The 17,314-nt window shown below is 48.6% G+C and overlaps 1 protein-coding gene across 1 annotated transcript in view; it reads left to right on the forward strand.

Moving 5' to 3' along the window:
• Window positions 1-16,337, forward strand: part of TRIM71 (tripartite motif containing 71) — a 66,991-nt gene extending 50,654 nt beyond the window's left edge. The window contains exons 3-4 of the mRNA XM_070777313.1: window positions 3,982-4,116; window positions 8,707-16,337. Coding sequence (XP_070633414.1) covers window positions 3,982-4,116; window positions 8,707-10,158 — 1,587 coding nt within the window. The 3' untranslated portion in view covers window positions 10,159-16,337. The remainder of the gene's footprint in view (window positions 1-3,981; window positions 4,117-8,706) is intronic.
• The last annotated feature ends 977 nt before the right edge of the window (window positions 16,338-17,314 follow it).

Here is a 17,314-nt window from a genome sequence, read left to right on the forward strand (position 1 = left end):
CCAAGCTTCCCCATCCCTTTCACCCACTGCCATTTCCCCCAACCCATCTGCCTCCTGCGTCCTTCAAATGCTCTGCATAGATAATGGGAACTAGTTACCAGGTCCTGGTCTGTACACCTTGGAGTGCAGTGCTTGCCTGAAAGTTGTGTAGGATTTGGAGAAGAAAGATCCATTTGGTCTCCTCATACTGAGCGTTTATGACTTTGGGAATGGGGACGACTCAAATTCGAACCAGAGCTTTGCTCCCCTTCTACCTGTTTTGGGCTTCCCTGGTAAAGAATCTACCTGCAGTACAGGAGACCTGGGTTCAGTCCCTGGGTTGGGAGGATCCCCTGGAGAAGGGAAAGGCTACCCACTCCAGTGTTCTGGCCTGGAGAATTCCATGGACTGTATAGTCCATGTGGTCACAAAGAGTCAGACACGACTGAGCAACTTTCACTTCAATTTTACCTGTTTGGAAAATGGAAGAAATACTTCTTACCATAGGGTAGGAGGGCCAAACCCAAGGGGAGAAGATGCTGAGAGCAGCCTGGCTAGGAGAGGGTAAGGTGGGGGGTGACCAGACCCTCACTGTCCATGTTGTCATGCAAGGGGGGGTGGTGGTCACTGCCCTCCGGCTAGTTCTTGCCCTGTAGAAATGTGCGCCTGTTATTTCTATTTTTTCTGATTTTAATGGAAAATCAGTTTGGTAAGTAATATGACATTAATGTAAACCTAAGGCAGCGTGATGCCTTTGCTTACCATCGGGGAGGCATTTTAAAATGTTACAGACATAGGCATGGTTGGCTCAGTGATATAGACGAGGACATCGGCTCTGTGCCAACTAATACCCAGCACCTCTGGAAACAGGGCATACCCATTACTGATGTGCCAACCCGCCCTTGCGTGGTCGTGCTATCTGAGGCAGGGGCTGCAGTGTTTCAAACAGCATATCTAGAAGTGGGGGAAAGGCCCTTGTTTCTTCCTTTTGACTTCCTGTTCTCATCAGCAGCTCTTTTCCCCTCCTGGTAGCAGAAGTTGGTTCCAGTTCCCAGCTGTTGCCACTCCCAGAGTGAGCTGGGCCCTGGGGTGTCCCTCCCCATACTTCTGGGTCCCAGTAACCCCTACTTTTCTTTGTTCTCAGACACCAAGGGGTGGTAGCTGCTGACCGAAGTTACTCTCTCAATCTTCAGGGTGCCCTTTGCCCTAGCAGGTCTCCACTTCCTATACAACCGAATTCCCTGCATTAAATCGTCTCTGTTTAAATGTCTAGTGAGGTTTCTCTTTTTCTGAATCAGTCCCGACTGACAAACCTGAGATGTTTTGAAAGCTAGTGACTCTGTTATATCTCTGCTATATACACACTCACTTGATTGATCAGTCTTAACTTTTTCTCTTTGGGGTAATTTGGATACATCCATCTATTTCAACTTGCTGGCTGCTGTATTAGTTTCCTTGCGCTGCTATAAACCGGGTGATTTACAGCAATAGGAGTTTATTTTTTCACGGTTCTGGAGGATCTAAGTCAGAAACCAAGATATCACTAAGGCTGTGCTCCTTGTAAAGACTTTAGGGAAGAACTTTGTCTTGCTTCTTCCTGCCTTGACTTTACCTGCATCACTTCCAGTTTCTGCCTGTGTCCACCCATGGCCCTCCAAGCCTCCCTGGTGGCTCAGACGGTAAAGAATCTGCCCGCAAAGGTGGAGACCGGAGTTCGATCCCTGGGTTGGAAAGATCCCCTGGAGAAGGCAATGGCAACCCACTTCATTATTCTTGCCTGCAGAATTCCATTGACAGGAGCCTGGCGGGCTACAGTCTACGGGGTTACAAAGAGTCGGGCACGACGGAGCGACTGACTCTTTGACTTTTCACCTTCCCCCAGCCCTGTATGGTAAGAGTCATTGGATTTAGGACTCAGGCTAGTCCGCTGTGACCTCATCTTAAACAGTAACATCTGCAAAGACCTTATTTCCAAGTTAGTCATTTTCTGTAGTTTCAGGCACATCTGAATTTCGGCAGGATGGTGTTTAACCCACTGCAGTCATGGGTGGGTGTTCTTTACTTCCAATTTTAGTGAAGGGAGTGACATCTGAGCTGAGTTTTGGAATTTTGGGGTGACTTTGGAGGTGAAAGCCATCCCAGGCCATGGATAGCCTATGAGGCATTCAGATCGGCCAGGTACCAGCTCCCATCCACTCAGTGGGTCCTTAGGCCTCCTGGGGATGTTCACTGTGTCTGGTTTGGGGGCAGCTGCATGGCGTTCCCATGCCATTAATGTGTCTTCCAACTGAGCGTGAAGGGTGGTCAGTTAGGGGTCTCAACTATAAGTGACTGAATGAATTATAGCTGTTCTTGTTGTTTAGTTTAAGTTGTTGTCTGATTGTTTTTCGACCCCATGGACTGTACTCCACCAGGGAATTCCCTGGCAAGAATACTAGAGTGGGTTTCCATCCCCTTCTTCCGGGCATCTTCTTGACCCAGGGATTGAACCCACGTCCCCTGCAGATTCTTTACTGCTAAGCCACCAGGGAAGCCCTTGTCACAACTGATTAGCTGGGAGCCTGGTCCTGAAAATAAGGTTGGTCATGTATTGTTTGATTCCATTTGTCTGAAATACCCAGAATAAACAGACCTATAGAGACAGTAGGTGTTGGATGCCGTGGGGGAGAGGGAGGGATGGCGAACGACTGCTTCATGGGCGTGGATGCTTCCTTTTGGGTGAAGATGGTGCTCTGGAGCCAGATGGTGGTGGTGACCGCACCACGTTGCATGTGCTGAGTGTTGCTCGTGGGATCGCGTCTCAAGGGAGGGGGTATGACTAGGCCTACTTAATTGTATAATGTGGCTAAGTAGGGTGAAGGGAGAGGATGGTTGCGCCTTTGTTGCAGGGGCTTATCAGCTAGGCTTAATAATAGCCACCATATTTGACTCCAGGCCAGGATTTGGACCCAGCTCTTGCCAAGTATTATTCTTCATTTTTCTCACGTTCACCCCAAAGTTGGAGAAGGCCAGGAACACGTCTGAGACCTTAGAAACTAGTAGGAGGTGGAGTTGTGATCTGAACGAACCTGGGTTTCTGAGCCCCAGGACAGCCATCCAGCCTGGCTTACCCAGGATGGGCACCAACCATGGATGCATTCCATGTCCCAGAAAGCCTCCTGTGCCAGGCACACAGTTGACTGCTCACCTGCAGCTGATTGCTGAGCCCAGGCAGGATCCAAACCCTTAAGGCCTCCCTGGTTTCCTCCTGATCTGGGCCACAGCAGTTGGTTTGGAATCCCTGATTTAATACCTCAGTATCTCCAATCCTTGTGGCTTCTCAACACGCATCATGTAATATTCATGAAAACACCAGGCCTTCTGTCTGGATTAATTTTTTATGAGCAATACTATGTCTGATTAAACGGGCTGATTTACTGGGGGCTGGTGGTACAGGGTGGGGGCGTGGCGGGGGCAGGGATGGGCTCTGGCAAGCTATGTCTGGCCACAGGTGTGGCTTCTCTGTGACACCATTCCCAGTTTGCACTTGGCGTTGCTTCTGAGCTGGGCTGCAGCCTGTGGCATGTCTCCCTCCAGGGACATGCTTGGCCTTCGGGGTTTCCCCCAGGTAGGGACCCAGGCCAGAAAGCCTGTGGGAAGTCACTCGTGTGCCTGGAGTCGTATATTTCACATCTGACCCTCAGTCTCCAGTTTTGGGCTGGAACCCAGCTACAGTGGTTTCACTGTGTCGGAGTATCTCTTTAACAATCCTGACATTCACTGTGGAGGTGCCATTTCTCATACAAAGAAGCCCAGCCCTTGCCCAGCAGCTCCTCCAGTTACATGTCAGACAGAATCCCTTCTTTCTCCCAACACCCGCTCCCTTTCCAAGGATGGGGACCATGAGGCCTGGGTGGGGGCCCATGGCATTCATTTTTCAGGGCTGAAGAGAAGCAGCCTTAAGTGTTGCCTGTGGGGAGTGAAGATCTTTATCATGCTCTGAGATTGCTTTTGGTTTTCCAGCTGAGCATCGAGCAGGCCCAGACGGTGGCAGAGCAGGTGGAGATGAAGGCGAAGGTGGTGCAGTCGGAGGTCAAAGCTGTGACTGCGAGACACAAGAAGGCCCTGGAGGAGCGGGAGTGTGAGCTGCTGTGGAAGGTAACTGGGGGCGCCCCACCCCACCCTGGGCCAGCTCGGCGGCCACATGTCCTCTGTGAGGCACAGCAGAACAGTGAGTGTTCTGATATCGTCCCCTGGACCCTGGCTCCGACTTTTGAATGGTCTGCAGAAAGATGCTGCTGCTGCTAAGTCACTTCAGTCGTGTCCGACTCTGTGCGACCCCATAGATGGCAGCCCACCAGGCTCCCCCTGTCCCTGGGATTCTCCAGGCAAGAACACTGGAGTGGGTTGCCATTTCTTTCTCACAGAAAGATGCAGGCGTGTCTAGACATTGCTGGTGCCCTCTGAGCAGAAAGACTCCTTTTCAGAAGTAGTCAGGTCCCTGAGATTGGATGGAGTCTTGGGTTTTCATGACACTTTCTTGAGGAGGGGGGCATGTGGGATCTTAATTCCCCAACCAGGGATGGAAGCCGCGCCCCCTACAGGGGTAGCCCTCGGAGTGCGAGTCCTAACCACTGGACCACCAAGGGGAGTCCCAGGAGGCTCGGGTTTTCTATTGCAGACAGAACAGAAAATTCTAGGCAGAAAGAGAGTACAGTGGAGGCTGCCGTCAGGAAAGCAGGCTGCTTGGACACATCCTTAGTTTTGGTGCCCTGGCTGGTGGGACTTCCTGACCCCTTGTGGAAAGCCAGTTTTCCGTGTGGGGGCAGTGAATGTGTGTGCCCTTTTCTTCCTGTTGGAGCAGGAAGGAGCGCAGCGCCCGCTGGTGTGCTGTTTACATAACATCAGCTGGAGAGATGACTCGCTCCACCCACGTCCCCAGCAGCATTTTCTTGTCAGATCTTCCACCCTTGCCCAGGAAGAAAAGGGCAGGAGGCCTGAGAAGGTCCAGTGCCCCACACCAGTTCAACTGGAATCAGGCACCATCTCAGAACACACAACGACAACTACGCAGGGACTTCACTGGTGGTCCACAGGTTCAGACTGTGCTTCCAAGGCAAGGGGCTCAGGTTCCATTCCTGATTGGGGAACTAAGATCCCACGTGTCATTTGGCACAGCCAGAAAAAACTTGAAAAAAGATGCCAGCAAAGACTATGCAGAGCTTATGTAAATGGGTGTACTTGGGTGTGTGGTGCTTGTTTGGCTCATTGCATTTTGATTTTCTTTTGAAAATTATTTGTTTTTGGTTGCACTTGATCTTCGTTGCTGCTCAGGGGCTTCCTCGAGTTGTGTGTGGGGGCGGCGCTACTCTTCTCTGCGGTTTGGGGGTTTCTTTTGTTACGGAGCACAGTCTCTTGGCACACGGTCTGAATTCAGTAGTTGGAGCTCGTGGGCTCTAGACCTGGGCTGAGTAGTGGTGGTGCATGGGCTTAGTGCCCCAAGGCATGTGAGATCATCCTGGATCAGGGATTGAACCCGTGTCCCCTGCATTGGCCGGCAGATGCCTATCCGCTGGGCCACTAGGGCAGTCTGACGGCTTCTTGATTTCTGAAAATGATCCTTGTCAATTTCCTATGCCCTAAAACAGTGAATTGTGCCGGCCTTTTGGAAGGCTGCATTGGCTTCTGCATTGCCCCTTCCTGTCTGCTTTCTGCCTTCTAGGGTCTTTCAAGGAATATGGCTCCCTGCTCCCTCTTGGCAGGAGAGTCCTCAGGTAGAAACGGGCCAAGAGTTCATTCACACGGTTTATTCGGGCACCTCTCTGGGCTTGCCACAGTTTTCAGACACTCTGATGTCCCCCCAGTCTGCTGGTCCCATGCCACCCACGAATGTTAATTATAACCGAAAGAGGCCCCCTTCTTGCAACCTGAGAGCTCTGTGGTGAACTCTGCCACAAACTTGCTCTTCTGGATTTGTGGATGAAAAGGCCTTTGTGTGCGGGGGTTTCTGCAGACCTCACCTTAGTTCCCCTCCCTCTGGTGGGCCCAACTCGCATCCTCCTCCCTCGCAGGGCAGTGCTCTTTCAGGAGCACTAGAGAGCACGCACTTTACCGTAGGAGAAGCAGATTGGGAAGCAGAGTCTGTCTCTTCTTCATGTAAGCAGCTTCTTGTTTACTTGCCTGAAAACTCACTCTTGGATGACCCAAAATCAGCTTGCCCATTCTGGACACACAGCAGTCCCATTCATCTTTGCTCTCTGCTGGAGTGCCTTGCCCCAGATCCTGGGGAAGTCTGCCTTCTCCACTAATTACGAAGTTTTCTGCTCCCTCCTGCCTGTCCCTGCCTGGGCACCTTTGTATAACGTTTTCTTTTTGTGCTTCTTGGTTATTGAAAATACTTTAGTGCTGGGTGACCCAGTTTTACATGTCTGGATGCATGTCCTTTCTTGTGGCTTACACATTTCCAGCCACACAGTTGAGAGATCAGAACTGAGGCCCAGAGATATGGTCCAGAGTGACGACAGAGGATATGGCTTCTCTTTGGTCCCCACCTGGGCCTCTCTGCACGCACGTCCTTCCAGAGTGGACAGGTGAATGTGCAGGAATCGGGTTCAGAATCATGTTATCCACCCCGCAAGGGAAAATCGGATTAAATCCAGCCCTTCTACCAGTGAACCCTTATTCTAAAATAGACACTCTGTGGCTTTCAGATCAGTTAGGCACTCAGAAGTCACGGTCGTCTCTGCAGAACAATGCAGACTAGCCGGGCGGCTGGTTTGTTCTCTTCACAGAGCAAAACACTTAAACTTAGAGGAATCTCAAGTTATTTCATGCGAAAGAATGGAGAGATGGCTGTTTCATCAAACAGAAATCCCACGATCCTTAATAGTGTGGTTTGGGACCCTCAGAAACAGGACAGAAGCCATGTTTTTACATCCTGCAGCATTTTAGGGTTAGAGGCCCCTTTGGAGATAATCCAGGCCAGTGGTTGCCAAAAAAGGCCGTGTCTCCAGATTTGGGGTGTGGGGCCTCTTAGACTCCCTGTTGAAAATCTCTAAAACCTGTGAACAGAGAAAAACAGTGAGGATGGGGGACAGAGGGGGGATTAGTTTGTAATCTGGAATTAGATGCTCACCAAATCCTTCCTTATATTCCCTCCACACACAAAGTGTTCTCCCGCTGATTGTGTGTGTACGTATGTTGAGAAAGAGACAGAGAGAAATAACCTACAAGAGACTTCCGGCCCTTGTGTAGAAGATTCAGTCTGTTGGGATTCAGCTTTGCACTCCAGTCCGTTGGGCAGTCCGGCCGGCCTCTGGTCCCATGTCTGCCACTTTACTCTCCACCTTCAAGGCTATATGTCCCTGAAAACCCTCTGTCTAAGACAGACCTCCCTCGTGAGTCTCCATCACACTCTGTGTCTACCCTCTAACCCCTAGCACTGTCTTAATTATTCTTTTGGTCTTTCGTTGCTTGCTTAGCATCTGTCTTTTCAAATTACAAGCTCAGTGGGGTGAGGCGCGTGTTTTCTGTTGGCCGCGTGTATCTCTAGCACCTGGTGCAGCGGAGCTGCTCAGGAAACATCTACATCTGTCACATGGCTGTTTTTAACTTTTATTTAATTTTTAAGAGGCTTCCCTGATACCTTGGTTGGTAAAGAATCTGCCTGCAGTGTGGGAGACCTGGGTTGGGAAGATCCCCTGGAGAAGGGAAAGGCTGCCCACTCCAGTATTCTGGCCTGGAGAATTCCATGGACTGTATAGTCCACATGGTCGCAACAAGTCAGACATGACTGAGCAACTCTCACTTCAAATTTTTTAAAAAATATTCTGTTTATTCGACTGCACTGGCCTTCATTGGAGCACATGGGATCTTGAGCTGTGGCATGTGAACTCTTGGGTGCAGCATGTGTAATCCAGTTCCCTGACTAGGAATTGAACCTGGGCCTCCTGCATTGGGAGCATGGAGTCTTAGCCACTGGACCATCAGGGGGAAGTCCCTAATTTCTAGCTTAGAGAAAAGTTGCAGGGATAATAAAAGAACGCCATGTATGCATGATCCAGATTCACCAGTGATTTACATCTTGTTCCATTTTCATCATTGTATGTGTGTGTGTGTGTGTGTGTGTATATGTGTGGGCGTGCATGAACTGCATGCACATGCCTGCAGTTTGAGAGTAAGTTGGAATGTTGGCAACTCGGCACCTTTACAACTACATGTTCATTTCCTCTGAGCAAGGACATTCTCTTAATCAAAACCAGGAAGTTTAGTCTTGATACGACACTAGTTTCAAATCTTGAGCCTAGTCCGCAGTCACATTTCACCAATAGTAGTTTTTTTGTTACTGGTGTTTTTCAGCCACACCACCAGGCATGTGGGATCTTAGTTCCCTGACCAGGGATGGAACCTGCACCCTCTGCGATGGAAGTGCAGAGTCGTAACCACTGGACCACCAGGGAAGTCCCACCTGGAATGGGTTCAGTAGTAGCATTTTCTCAGTCCAGGATTAGTCGTTGCATTTAGCCATCAGGTCTCTGTAGTCATCGCCTGTGACCAGGGAAAGTTCCCTCGCCTTCCTCTGTCTTTGTATTTTGATATGCTGGGGGCGTGGAGACCAGTCATTTCTGCAGACTCAAACCTCAGTTTGAGGTTTCCCTCGGTGTGTGAGTCTGTCAGCCGATGAATTGCTTTCTGTCTGTCTTCTAAGCCTCCCATGTCCTCTCTTCTGGCTCTCACCTTTCCCTCCAGGTAGAGAAGATCCGCCAGGTGAAGGCCAAGTCACTGTACCTGCAGGTGGAGAAGCTGCGGCAGAACCTGAACAAGCTGGAGAGCACCATTAGCGCCGTCCAGCAGGTCCTGGAGGAGGGCCGGGCGCTGGACATCCTGCTGGCCCGGGACCGCATGCTGGCCCAGGTACAGGAGCTCAAGACCGTCCGCAGTCTCCTGCAGCCCCAGGAGGATGACCGGGTCATGTTCACACCCCCCGACCAGGCCCTGTATCTTGCCATCAAGTCCTTCGGCTTCGTCAGCAGCGGGGCCTTCGCGCCGCTCACCAAGGCCACAGGCGATGGCCTCAAGCGGGCCCTGCAGGGAAAGGTGGCCTCCTTCACCGTCATCGGCTACGACCACGACGGGGAGCCACGGCTGTCGGGGGGTGACCTCATGTCGGCTGTGGTCCTGGGCCCTGATGGCAACCTGTTTGGTGCGGAGGTGAGCGACCAGCAGAACGGGACATACGTGGTGAGCTACCGGCCGCAGCTGGAGGGGGAGCATTTGGTGTCGGTCACCCTGTGCAACCAGCACATCGAGAACAGCCCCTTCAAGGTGGTAGTCAAGTCTGGCCGCAGCTACGTGGGCATTGGGCTCCCCGGCCTGAGCTTTGGCAGCGAGGGTGACAGCGACGGCAAGCTCTGCCGCCCATGGGGCGTGAGCGTGGACAAGGAGGGCTACATCGTGGTGGCCGACCGCAGCAACAACCGCATCCAGGTGTTCAAGCCGTGCGGCGCCTTCCACCACAAGTTCGGCACGCTGGGCTCCCGGCCGGGGCAGTTCGACCGGCCTGCCGGGGTGGCCTGCGATGCCTCCCGCAGGATCGTGGTGGCCGACAAGGACAATCATCGCATCCAGATCTTCACCTTCGAGGGCCAGTTCCTCCTCAAGTTCGGGGAGAAGGGCACCAAGAACGGGCAGTTCAACTACCCCTGGGACGTGGCGGTGAATTCCGAGGGCAAGATCTTGGTCTCAGACACGCGGAACCACCGCATCCAGCTGTTCGGGCCCGACGGGGTCTTCCTGAATAAGTACGGCTTCGAGGGGGCTCTCTGGAAGCACTTTGACTCCCCGCGGGGCGTGGCTTTCAACCACGAGGGCCACTTGGTGGTCACCGACTTCAACAACCACCGGCTCCTGGTCATCCACCCGGACTGCCAGTCGGCCCGCTTCCTGGGCTCCGAGGGCACGGGCAATGGGCAGTTCCTGCGGCCGCAGGGCGTGGCTGTGGATCAGGAGGGGCGCATCATCGTGGCCGACTCCAGGAACCACCGAGTGCAGATGTTCGAGTCCAATGGCAGCTTCCTGTGCAAGTTCGGCGCCCAGGGCAGTGGCTTCGGGCAGATGGACCGGCCCTCCGGCATCGCGGTCACGCCGGACGGGATGATCGTCGTGGTGGACTTCGGCAACAATCGAATCCTCATCTTCTAATCACATTTCCTGGGCTTCCGTGTTTGGGGTGCACGTGTATCCATCTCTCCTCTCTGTCTCTTTCCCCCCCTTTTGAATTTCAAAGAGGAAACTGTCTCAGGGAAAAAAAAAATTTTTTTTTTTTTTTTTGCTTTTGTTTGAAAGACAACAAGAAAAGTACAACATTGCTTACGTCCTACCTCATCTTTATTTTTTTACAGATGAATGTACTTATCTTTTCTGCAGGGATTGAGCCTGTGAAGTGATATCTCTATCTACCTCAGAAACCTTTTACCTTTCCTTCTCCGACAGGCCCTCTGCCTCCTCCCACACTCGCTCAGTGGGGGTTTCCCTCCCTCCTCCATGGGGTGTGACACGCACAAGCCTAGCATCTCTGTGGCTGGTGGGGGGGGGCACTGGATGTGTGCGGTGGGGTGCATTCTGTAGATTGAGCCAAGGAAACATGAGAAAACTACTAAGTGAAAAGAAAAAAAAACAAAAAAAAACTATAAAACATGGAAAAATAGGATTTAAGATTCTTAATTGTAGAGTATTTGTGTTCTTAAGAATACTGTGTTTATGGGGTTAGGTTGTATTGTGTGATCTTGATCTTTCTGGGAAAAATCTTTTTTTTTTTTTCCTTTTTTTCTTTATTTTTTTTTTTTAATGCTGCAACAGAGAACTTCCCTGTGTTCTCCTTTTATACCTCAGTGTGTTTCTCATCCTGTTCAACATCAGCATGTTTTCTTACTCCTAGAAGATGTGGCTGTGGCTTGCTAGCCGAGAAACGCTGACCGTTCCTATTTTAGGGTATGCAGTCTTTATTTCTTCTGAGGGAGGGGGTGTGTGTATGTGTGTGTGTATAAGAGAGTGCAACCACCTTACACCAAAATAGCAAAACTAAAAATGCTATACCACCTCCCAAAGAACTTTCCTCTCACACTTTGGTTTCTGATAAATAGATGTAGTTCAGGCTTTTTGATTAAAAGTATTCTCAGAAGTTAAGTGATTTTTCGTTTGCTGTTGGTTATAAAGAATACATTTGAAGGAAGAAGAAAAGTCCCCTCCTTCTAAGAATGAGGATTTTCAGGCATGGACTGGAGCGTGGACGTGAGTGGGTGGTGTGCATGTGCTGAGTCGGTCAGCAGAGAGCATGAGACACAGGCGAGGGACCCCCAGACTGCGGTTGATTGTGGTTCTCTGAACACTAGGCGTTTCTCCTCCTAAGATAAGTAGGCAAAGGAATCAACTTTTGTTTTAAAAGCACAATTTTTTTCTGCTTTGGAAGTTCAGGGAGATGGGATGTTTGCAAGTGCAGTAGGAACAGCCCGCTCCCACGCCCTCTCCTCAGCTCACCTTCACAGAGCAGTCTGCTCCTGCGCCACGGGGCGTGGTTCGTTTTCCCCGCAGAGGCCTTTGAATGTTAAGGGTTTGTAAGCCAAAATCACCCCAACCTGAACAACGTATAGGACAGAATACCTCTTGTTCAACCAAAGAAGGAAGATGTAGGAAGCCAGTCTTCCCAGCTGCGGAACCATGAGATGGCATCTGCCACTTTACAGGGTGGGTTTGTCAGGGGTTGGACTAGGGTGCAGAGCCTCGCGCTTCTGAGCCTTGGCCGTCTTGGAAATAACTAAAGTGAGAACCAAATTTCAGAGGGGCTCCAGAGAGGGAGGTGCGCCTGGATGGCAGTGTTGAATAGGATCTGTCCCCTAACAGATCAGTGTCTGGCCCTGTACTGAGGAGAAATTCCTCTTGCAGTATGGCTAGGGTTTTTAACGAACAGAATAACAAACGGAACAACTCTTGAAGAAAAGGAGATGATGGGAAACAGTGTAGCCAGCAAATCAAATCGCTTTTCCCATCCAGCTTTTTGGGACATTCACCATGTTGCGGTCCCCCATCTCTTCCCATTGCTTTATCTCTGGGGTCTCTAAGTGACCAAAATGGGGAGAACCTCGTTCCATAAAGGAGAACCACATGCAATGAAAGAGCCCCAAACTGGAAAGCAGCTTCCAATTCCCGTCACCCAGATGCAGTGTTGCTGGGTAGGGAGGTGTCAGGAGACTTTGTTCGGTAAAAGCACCTCTTCTTTTATTGAAGAATTTAATAGTGATTCCCTAATAGTGAATTCCCCTCTGATTCCTATTCGGTTGTCTTTTATGTTGTCCCTAACTTCTCAGTTCTTTGACTGGTAAAGAGCACATGTAATTAAGCTTTTTTTTTTTTTTTTTAATTTTGGAATAACTTGGTGCTGATCCTCCTCCTCTTAGTCCTTCTGCTCCCCCAAATAATCACCAAAGACAACTGATTTTAAATGCTTAATTTTTCTTTTTTTAGCTGTGGGGGGGAGTGGATCTTGAAAATTCTTTGAAATGTTCTCTGAAACTCAGGTCACGATTATGGTTGGGCTGAGTTGTTGGAGGTAGTCACTACCTTCGTTTAGTCTGTCTTTCGCTTCATTATCTTTACTCTCACTTCTGCTTCCCAGTCTCCCCATTTGTGGGGAAGTATTGGGACCGGAGTGAGAGAGTAGCAGTAACTACGGCTGCTTCTTGAAAGTTTGTCTGTGGATCTGGTTGTGAATCCAGGGTTTCCACACGTGGCTGAAATGACCAGGGCTTCATTAATCGACTGTCCAGTGTGCAGGCTTAAAGCAAACAGGCCCCCTCCTTGAAACGAGCATGGAGGGTGGATGACGCAGCCTCTTCACTCTTTGTAAAAGATACATCTCCTTACCTTGCCTGCGCCTAGGATTGTGCGTCGCCATTCGAGAAACATGCTCACACTTGGGAAGCTTTTGTTTGTAAAACACTGCCATCTGCGGCTGCTTCCGATTGACTCCTGACCCACAAGGGATTGGTGCAAAGCACTCGGAGTGTGCTTCTTGGACAGTGTGGAATGCTCCGGATCAAAGAGTCATGAGAAAGGCTAGCCTTTGGAGCTCCCTAGAACGAGTGAGGCTGTTCACAATAAGTGGGTACCAGTGCAGGTCTCCCGCCCCTTAGGAGGTGTGACACCAGGGCAGCAGGAATTGGGTCAGAGCAGGAGTCTTTAACGTGGTGTGAAGATAGGTTCCTGGGTGCTGTGAGGGAGGAGGATAAAATGCTTCTGTTCAGGAATGTGATGCTGAGACAGTAATCCCCGTGTATGTCCGATCTGGTCAGGGGATGGGGTGGGGTCAGTATATGGTTTGAGATACCAATTGGATTTAGATGTACAGGTTTAAATATTGCAATGGCTAAAGGAAATCCAAACAACCCACAGAGGCAAACCACTTTTGATTGACACCAACTTGACATTTCAGAAGTATTACTGGTGTTTGGGTTTGTTTTGTGTGGGTGTTTTTTTTTTTTTTGAATACTGGGTTGGCCAAAAAGTTTGCTGGGGTTTTTCCATAAGATGTGATGGAAAAACCCAAACGAACTTTTTGGCCAACCTAGTAATTCCTGTGTGAATTTGGTCACGAGAAGCAGTACTATCTCAGCCTGTGCTGTGTGGTGGCTGGCAGGTGGCACTCAAGTTGGCTGGAGCCCAGTGGCCCAGACAGGACCCCAAGTCCACTGACTCTTTGATTGACAGAACCCTTTTAAGTCTAACTTAATTTGGGGAATCACAAGACTAGGGTACCATAAACAAAATCTAAATTACACGCTGGGCCAAAAACAAGTTGCCAGAATCGAAGGCACTTTGAAATGCGGTTGTAAGAGAAGACCGTGAGATTGGCTCCATCTGCTTTATTCTAGTTAAGCCAAAGCTTAATGATTAGAGGAGGGAAGTCTTACTGCCTTCTGTGTGTCTTCTTCCTCTCTGAAGATCTTAAGACTGCTGTGTCCTGGTAGATAGCGAAAGATATGCCAAAGTTAGAGGCTGGTTTTGTGGTTTTTTTGTTTTTTGTTTTTTTTTCTGTTAAAGAAAAAAATCCGATGGTGCCAAAAAGTATTTATTTAAGACATCACTCTTACTGAGTTTCCAACAGTCTGGGGCTGTATAAAAAGTCTTAATACTTGCGTGTGGTAGAATCGCAGAACTTGGCCCTCCCAATCTTCTCTGGCTGTTTGCAGGCTGGGGCATAAAACACAGACAGACACAAAAACACACACACCCACCCACTCCACTTCACACCGTCTGCTTTTGTTTGCTTTCTACCTCACTTTTGGCAAAAAGTCGTCTACCTCACACTGGCATCTGACGGGGTCTCTGAATAGTATTAATCCACCGGGAGTGGGTGGGAGCAGGGAGCTACCTCGAGAAGAAAATGCTTTCATTAATTCCAGAACTGACTTCTCCCAGGAGAAACTTGGACCAACCTTGAAAAAGAAACCTGGAAACCAAATCTTCCTATACTCATGCAGAACAGAGTCCTTAAACCCAAATACTTCTTAACCAATCTGGCTTTTTCCCCCCACCAGGAGTTGACAATGCACACCGTTAATACATTGCTCAGTGTTCTGAAACCACGAGTACATCTGACCTGTTTGAGGACTTAACTGCAAATGAAGACCTTTAGGTCTTTCTTTTATTTTTTTCTCTTCAAGAGAAAAAATATTTTATCTGTATTTTGAATGTCTACAAATACAGCCTTTTAGGAGCAATTCTAAGGGTCTGGTTGTTGAAAACATCACATCTATTGGAAGGGAATGAGCATCCTTTAGACCTCATGATTGTATTTATACCCTTCCTGGGCCCAGCTAGGCATGCCTCACCATGACATTGCAGCAATCACTGTCTGACTGAGCAGTGATGGTGCAGGGTGTGTCACTCCTGTGTTTGATTTTTTTCCCCTCCTACCAAAGGTAACACATACTTTGATAGGTTGTTCTTTTCCTTTGCTTGTTGATTAAATACTTGATAAAGTTGAGAAGCACATTACCATGGTAGTACTGTATTGCCTCTCCCCCTCTCTTCCTCCCCTCGCTTCAGTTTTTGTTATAGTTTGGAAGAGAGGGTCCTGAAGACCACTGTCGTCATTGCGCATTCGCTTTAAAGATGTCATGGTGAAGAAATACCTCAATGATGCCTATTTTAAAAACTGATCTTACGGGTTCACAAGCCAGCCTGGTGGGATGTTTTTCCATCATCATTTAACCAGTAATGGTTCTAAAAGTTTTGTGTATCCACATGGTCGTAGACCTCCTTTTAATGATTGTATTAACTTGCAAGCTCAGGTAGTATTTTTCTTAAGGCTCTATCCCAGAGCACACTGACTGAATGTTAATGTGTTTACCTTCTTTAAATAACCAGCTCTGGAATAGTTCTTTGTGTTTCTAGCAGTCTGTGTAGTTGTCTTTTTCAAGAGGAAGATTTTTCACATTTCTGGGATGTTCTTGTTTTTTAGGGCGGTAAGATTTCTTTCTTTTTTATTCTTCTTCAATTCAATGCAGGTGAGAGGGTGGGTGGGCAAGGGATGTTGTTTTTAACTAGCATGTTAGGTATATTTGGGTGGGTGGGAGGGTGATTAGTGTTTGTTGGTTTTTTTTTTTTTTTTAATGAATCTTGCTTAATACTGTCCATTAGCTGTCATGCCCGGTCAACAAAATGTTTTAAATTTGAAAGTGTAGAACACATGGCTTGGTTGAGGGGTTGTTTTTTTTTTGTTTTTGTGAGAAAAGCAAATGCAAAGTTGGAGAAATTAACCCGGGCATGCTGCCTGAGATTAGAATGACTAAGATAAGTCCTTTTTTTTTTTTTTTTTAAATTTGTTCAAGGCAGACATGGTGTAAGGAATATGCACCACCAGACTAACTGCCTGGGCCACAGAAACCTATGCTGCAAGCCCTCCTGGTTGCTGACTGCCTCTTGACACTTTTCAAAATGGGCATTGCAGCGGTGGTGTGGATCCTGTCCATTAAGTGGAGAACTGGGGAAGTGAAGGGTTTTCCCCAGACCTTTAAGGTGGGTTCTTGTTTGGGGTGGGGTTTTTTTTTTTCCCTCCTCCCTTCTGGAGTTTTACTTTTAAATGATACACTGCAGGCCTCAGGCATGACAGGCAATGAGCAGGTGAAGAACCGATGGGAAAGTGTTCAAAAACTCCTGTGTTAGCTAACAGGCTTCTGAATGTATCGCTGTGGTCCACAGAGGAGGCTGGACAAGGTAGCAAGGAGATGATGTATCAGCTACTGCAGCCTTAAAACAAAGTTGGTGTCTCTTTGGACTTTAAAATTGTTCCTATGCAGCTTATTTTATTTTTGTTTAATCAAATAAACAAGAGGGTTTTTTCCATGGAAAGGCTGTGTCTGTGTGGTCCTTGATTCGAGAATAAAGAAGGGTGTGTACACTGCCATCATGAAAGGGACGTCTGTGATGGAGGATCCAGAGCTAGTACTCTGCTCAGTGGGTCAGATTGGGTCCATGCAGTGTTTGCAAAATAGGTGGATACCAGGACTTTTTTTTTAACATTAAAGAAAAAATATATTTATTTAGCTGCACTGCATCTTAATTGCGGCACATGGGATCTAGTTCCCCTACCAGGGATCAAACCCAGGTCCCCCCCTGTATTGGGAGTACAGAGTCCTAGCTGCTGGGCCACTAGGGAAGCGCCTAAAACACCTTTATTTTATTTTATTTTTAAACTTTACATAATTGCATTAGTTTTGCCAAATATCAAAATGAATCCGCCACAGGTATACATGTGTTCCCCATCCTGAACCCTCCTCCCTCCTCCCTCCCCATACCGTCCCTCTGGGTCGTCCCAGTGCACTAGCCCCAAGCATCCAGTATCGTGCATCGAACCTGGGCTGGCATCTCGTTTCATACATGATATTTTACATGTTTCAATGCCATTCTCCCAAATCCTCCCACCCTCTCCCTCTCCCATAGAGTCCATAAGACTGTTCTATACATCAGTGTCTCTTTTGCTGTCTCGTACACAGGGTTATTGTTACCATCTCTCTAAATTCCATATATATGTGTTATTATACTGTATTGGTAATACACCTTTATTTTTAAAATTTTATTTTTGGCCATAACCTGTGGCATGTAGGATCTTTCTCCCACCAGGGATGGAAGCCAGGTCCCAGCAGTGAAACTGCCTAACTAACCACTGGACCACCAGGGAAGTCCCCAAGTTTCCTTTTTTTGGGGGGGGCGGTTAAGGCAATTTTTATTTTAAAGAACAGTTTTAGGTTCATAGCAGAGACGAAGGCACAAAGGTTTCCCAGAGGCTTCCTACCCTCAA

This window comes from Bos indicus, chromosome 22 (assembly GCF_029378745.1).
Source record: "Bos indicus isolate NIAB-ARS_2022 breed Sahiwal x Tharparkar chromosome 22, NIAB-ARS_B.indTharparkar_mat_pri_1.0, whole genome shotgun sequence".
Classification (NCBI taxonomy): Eukaryota; Metazoa; Chordata; class Mammalia; order Artiodactyla; family Bovidae; genus Bos; species Bos indicus.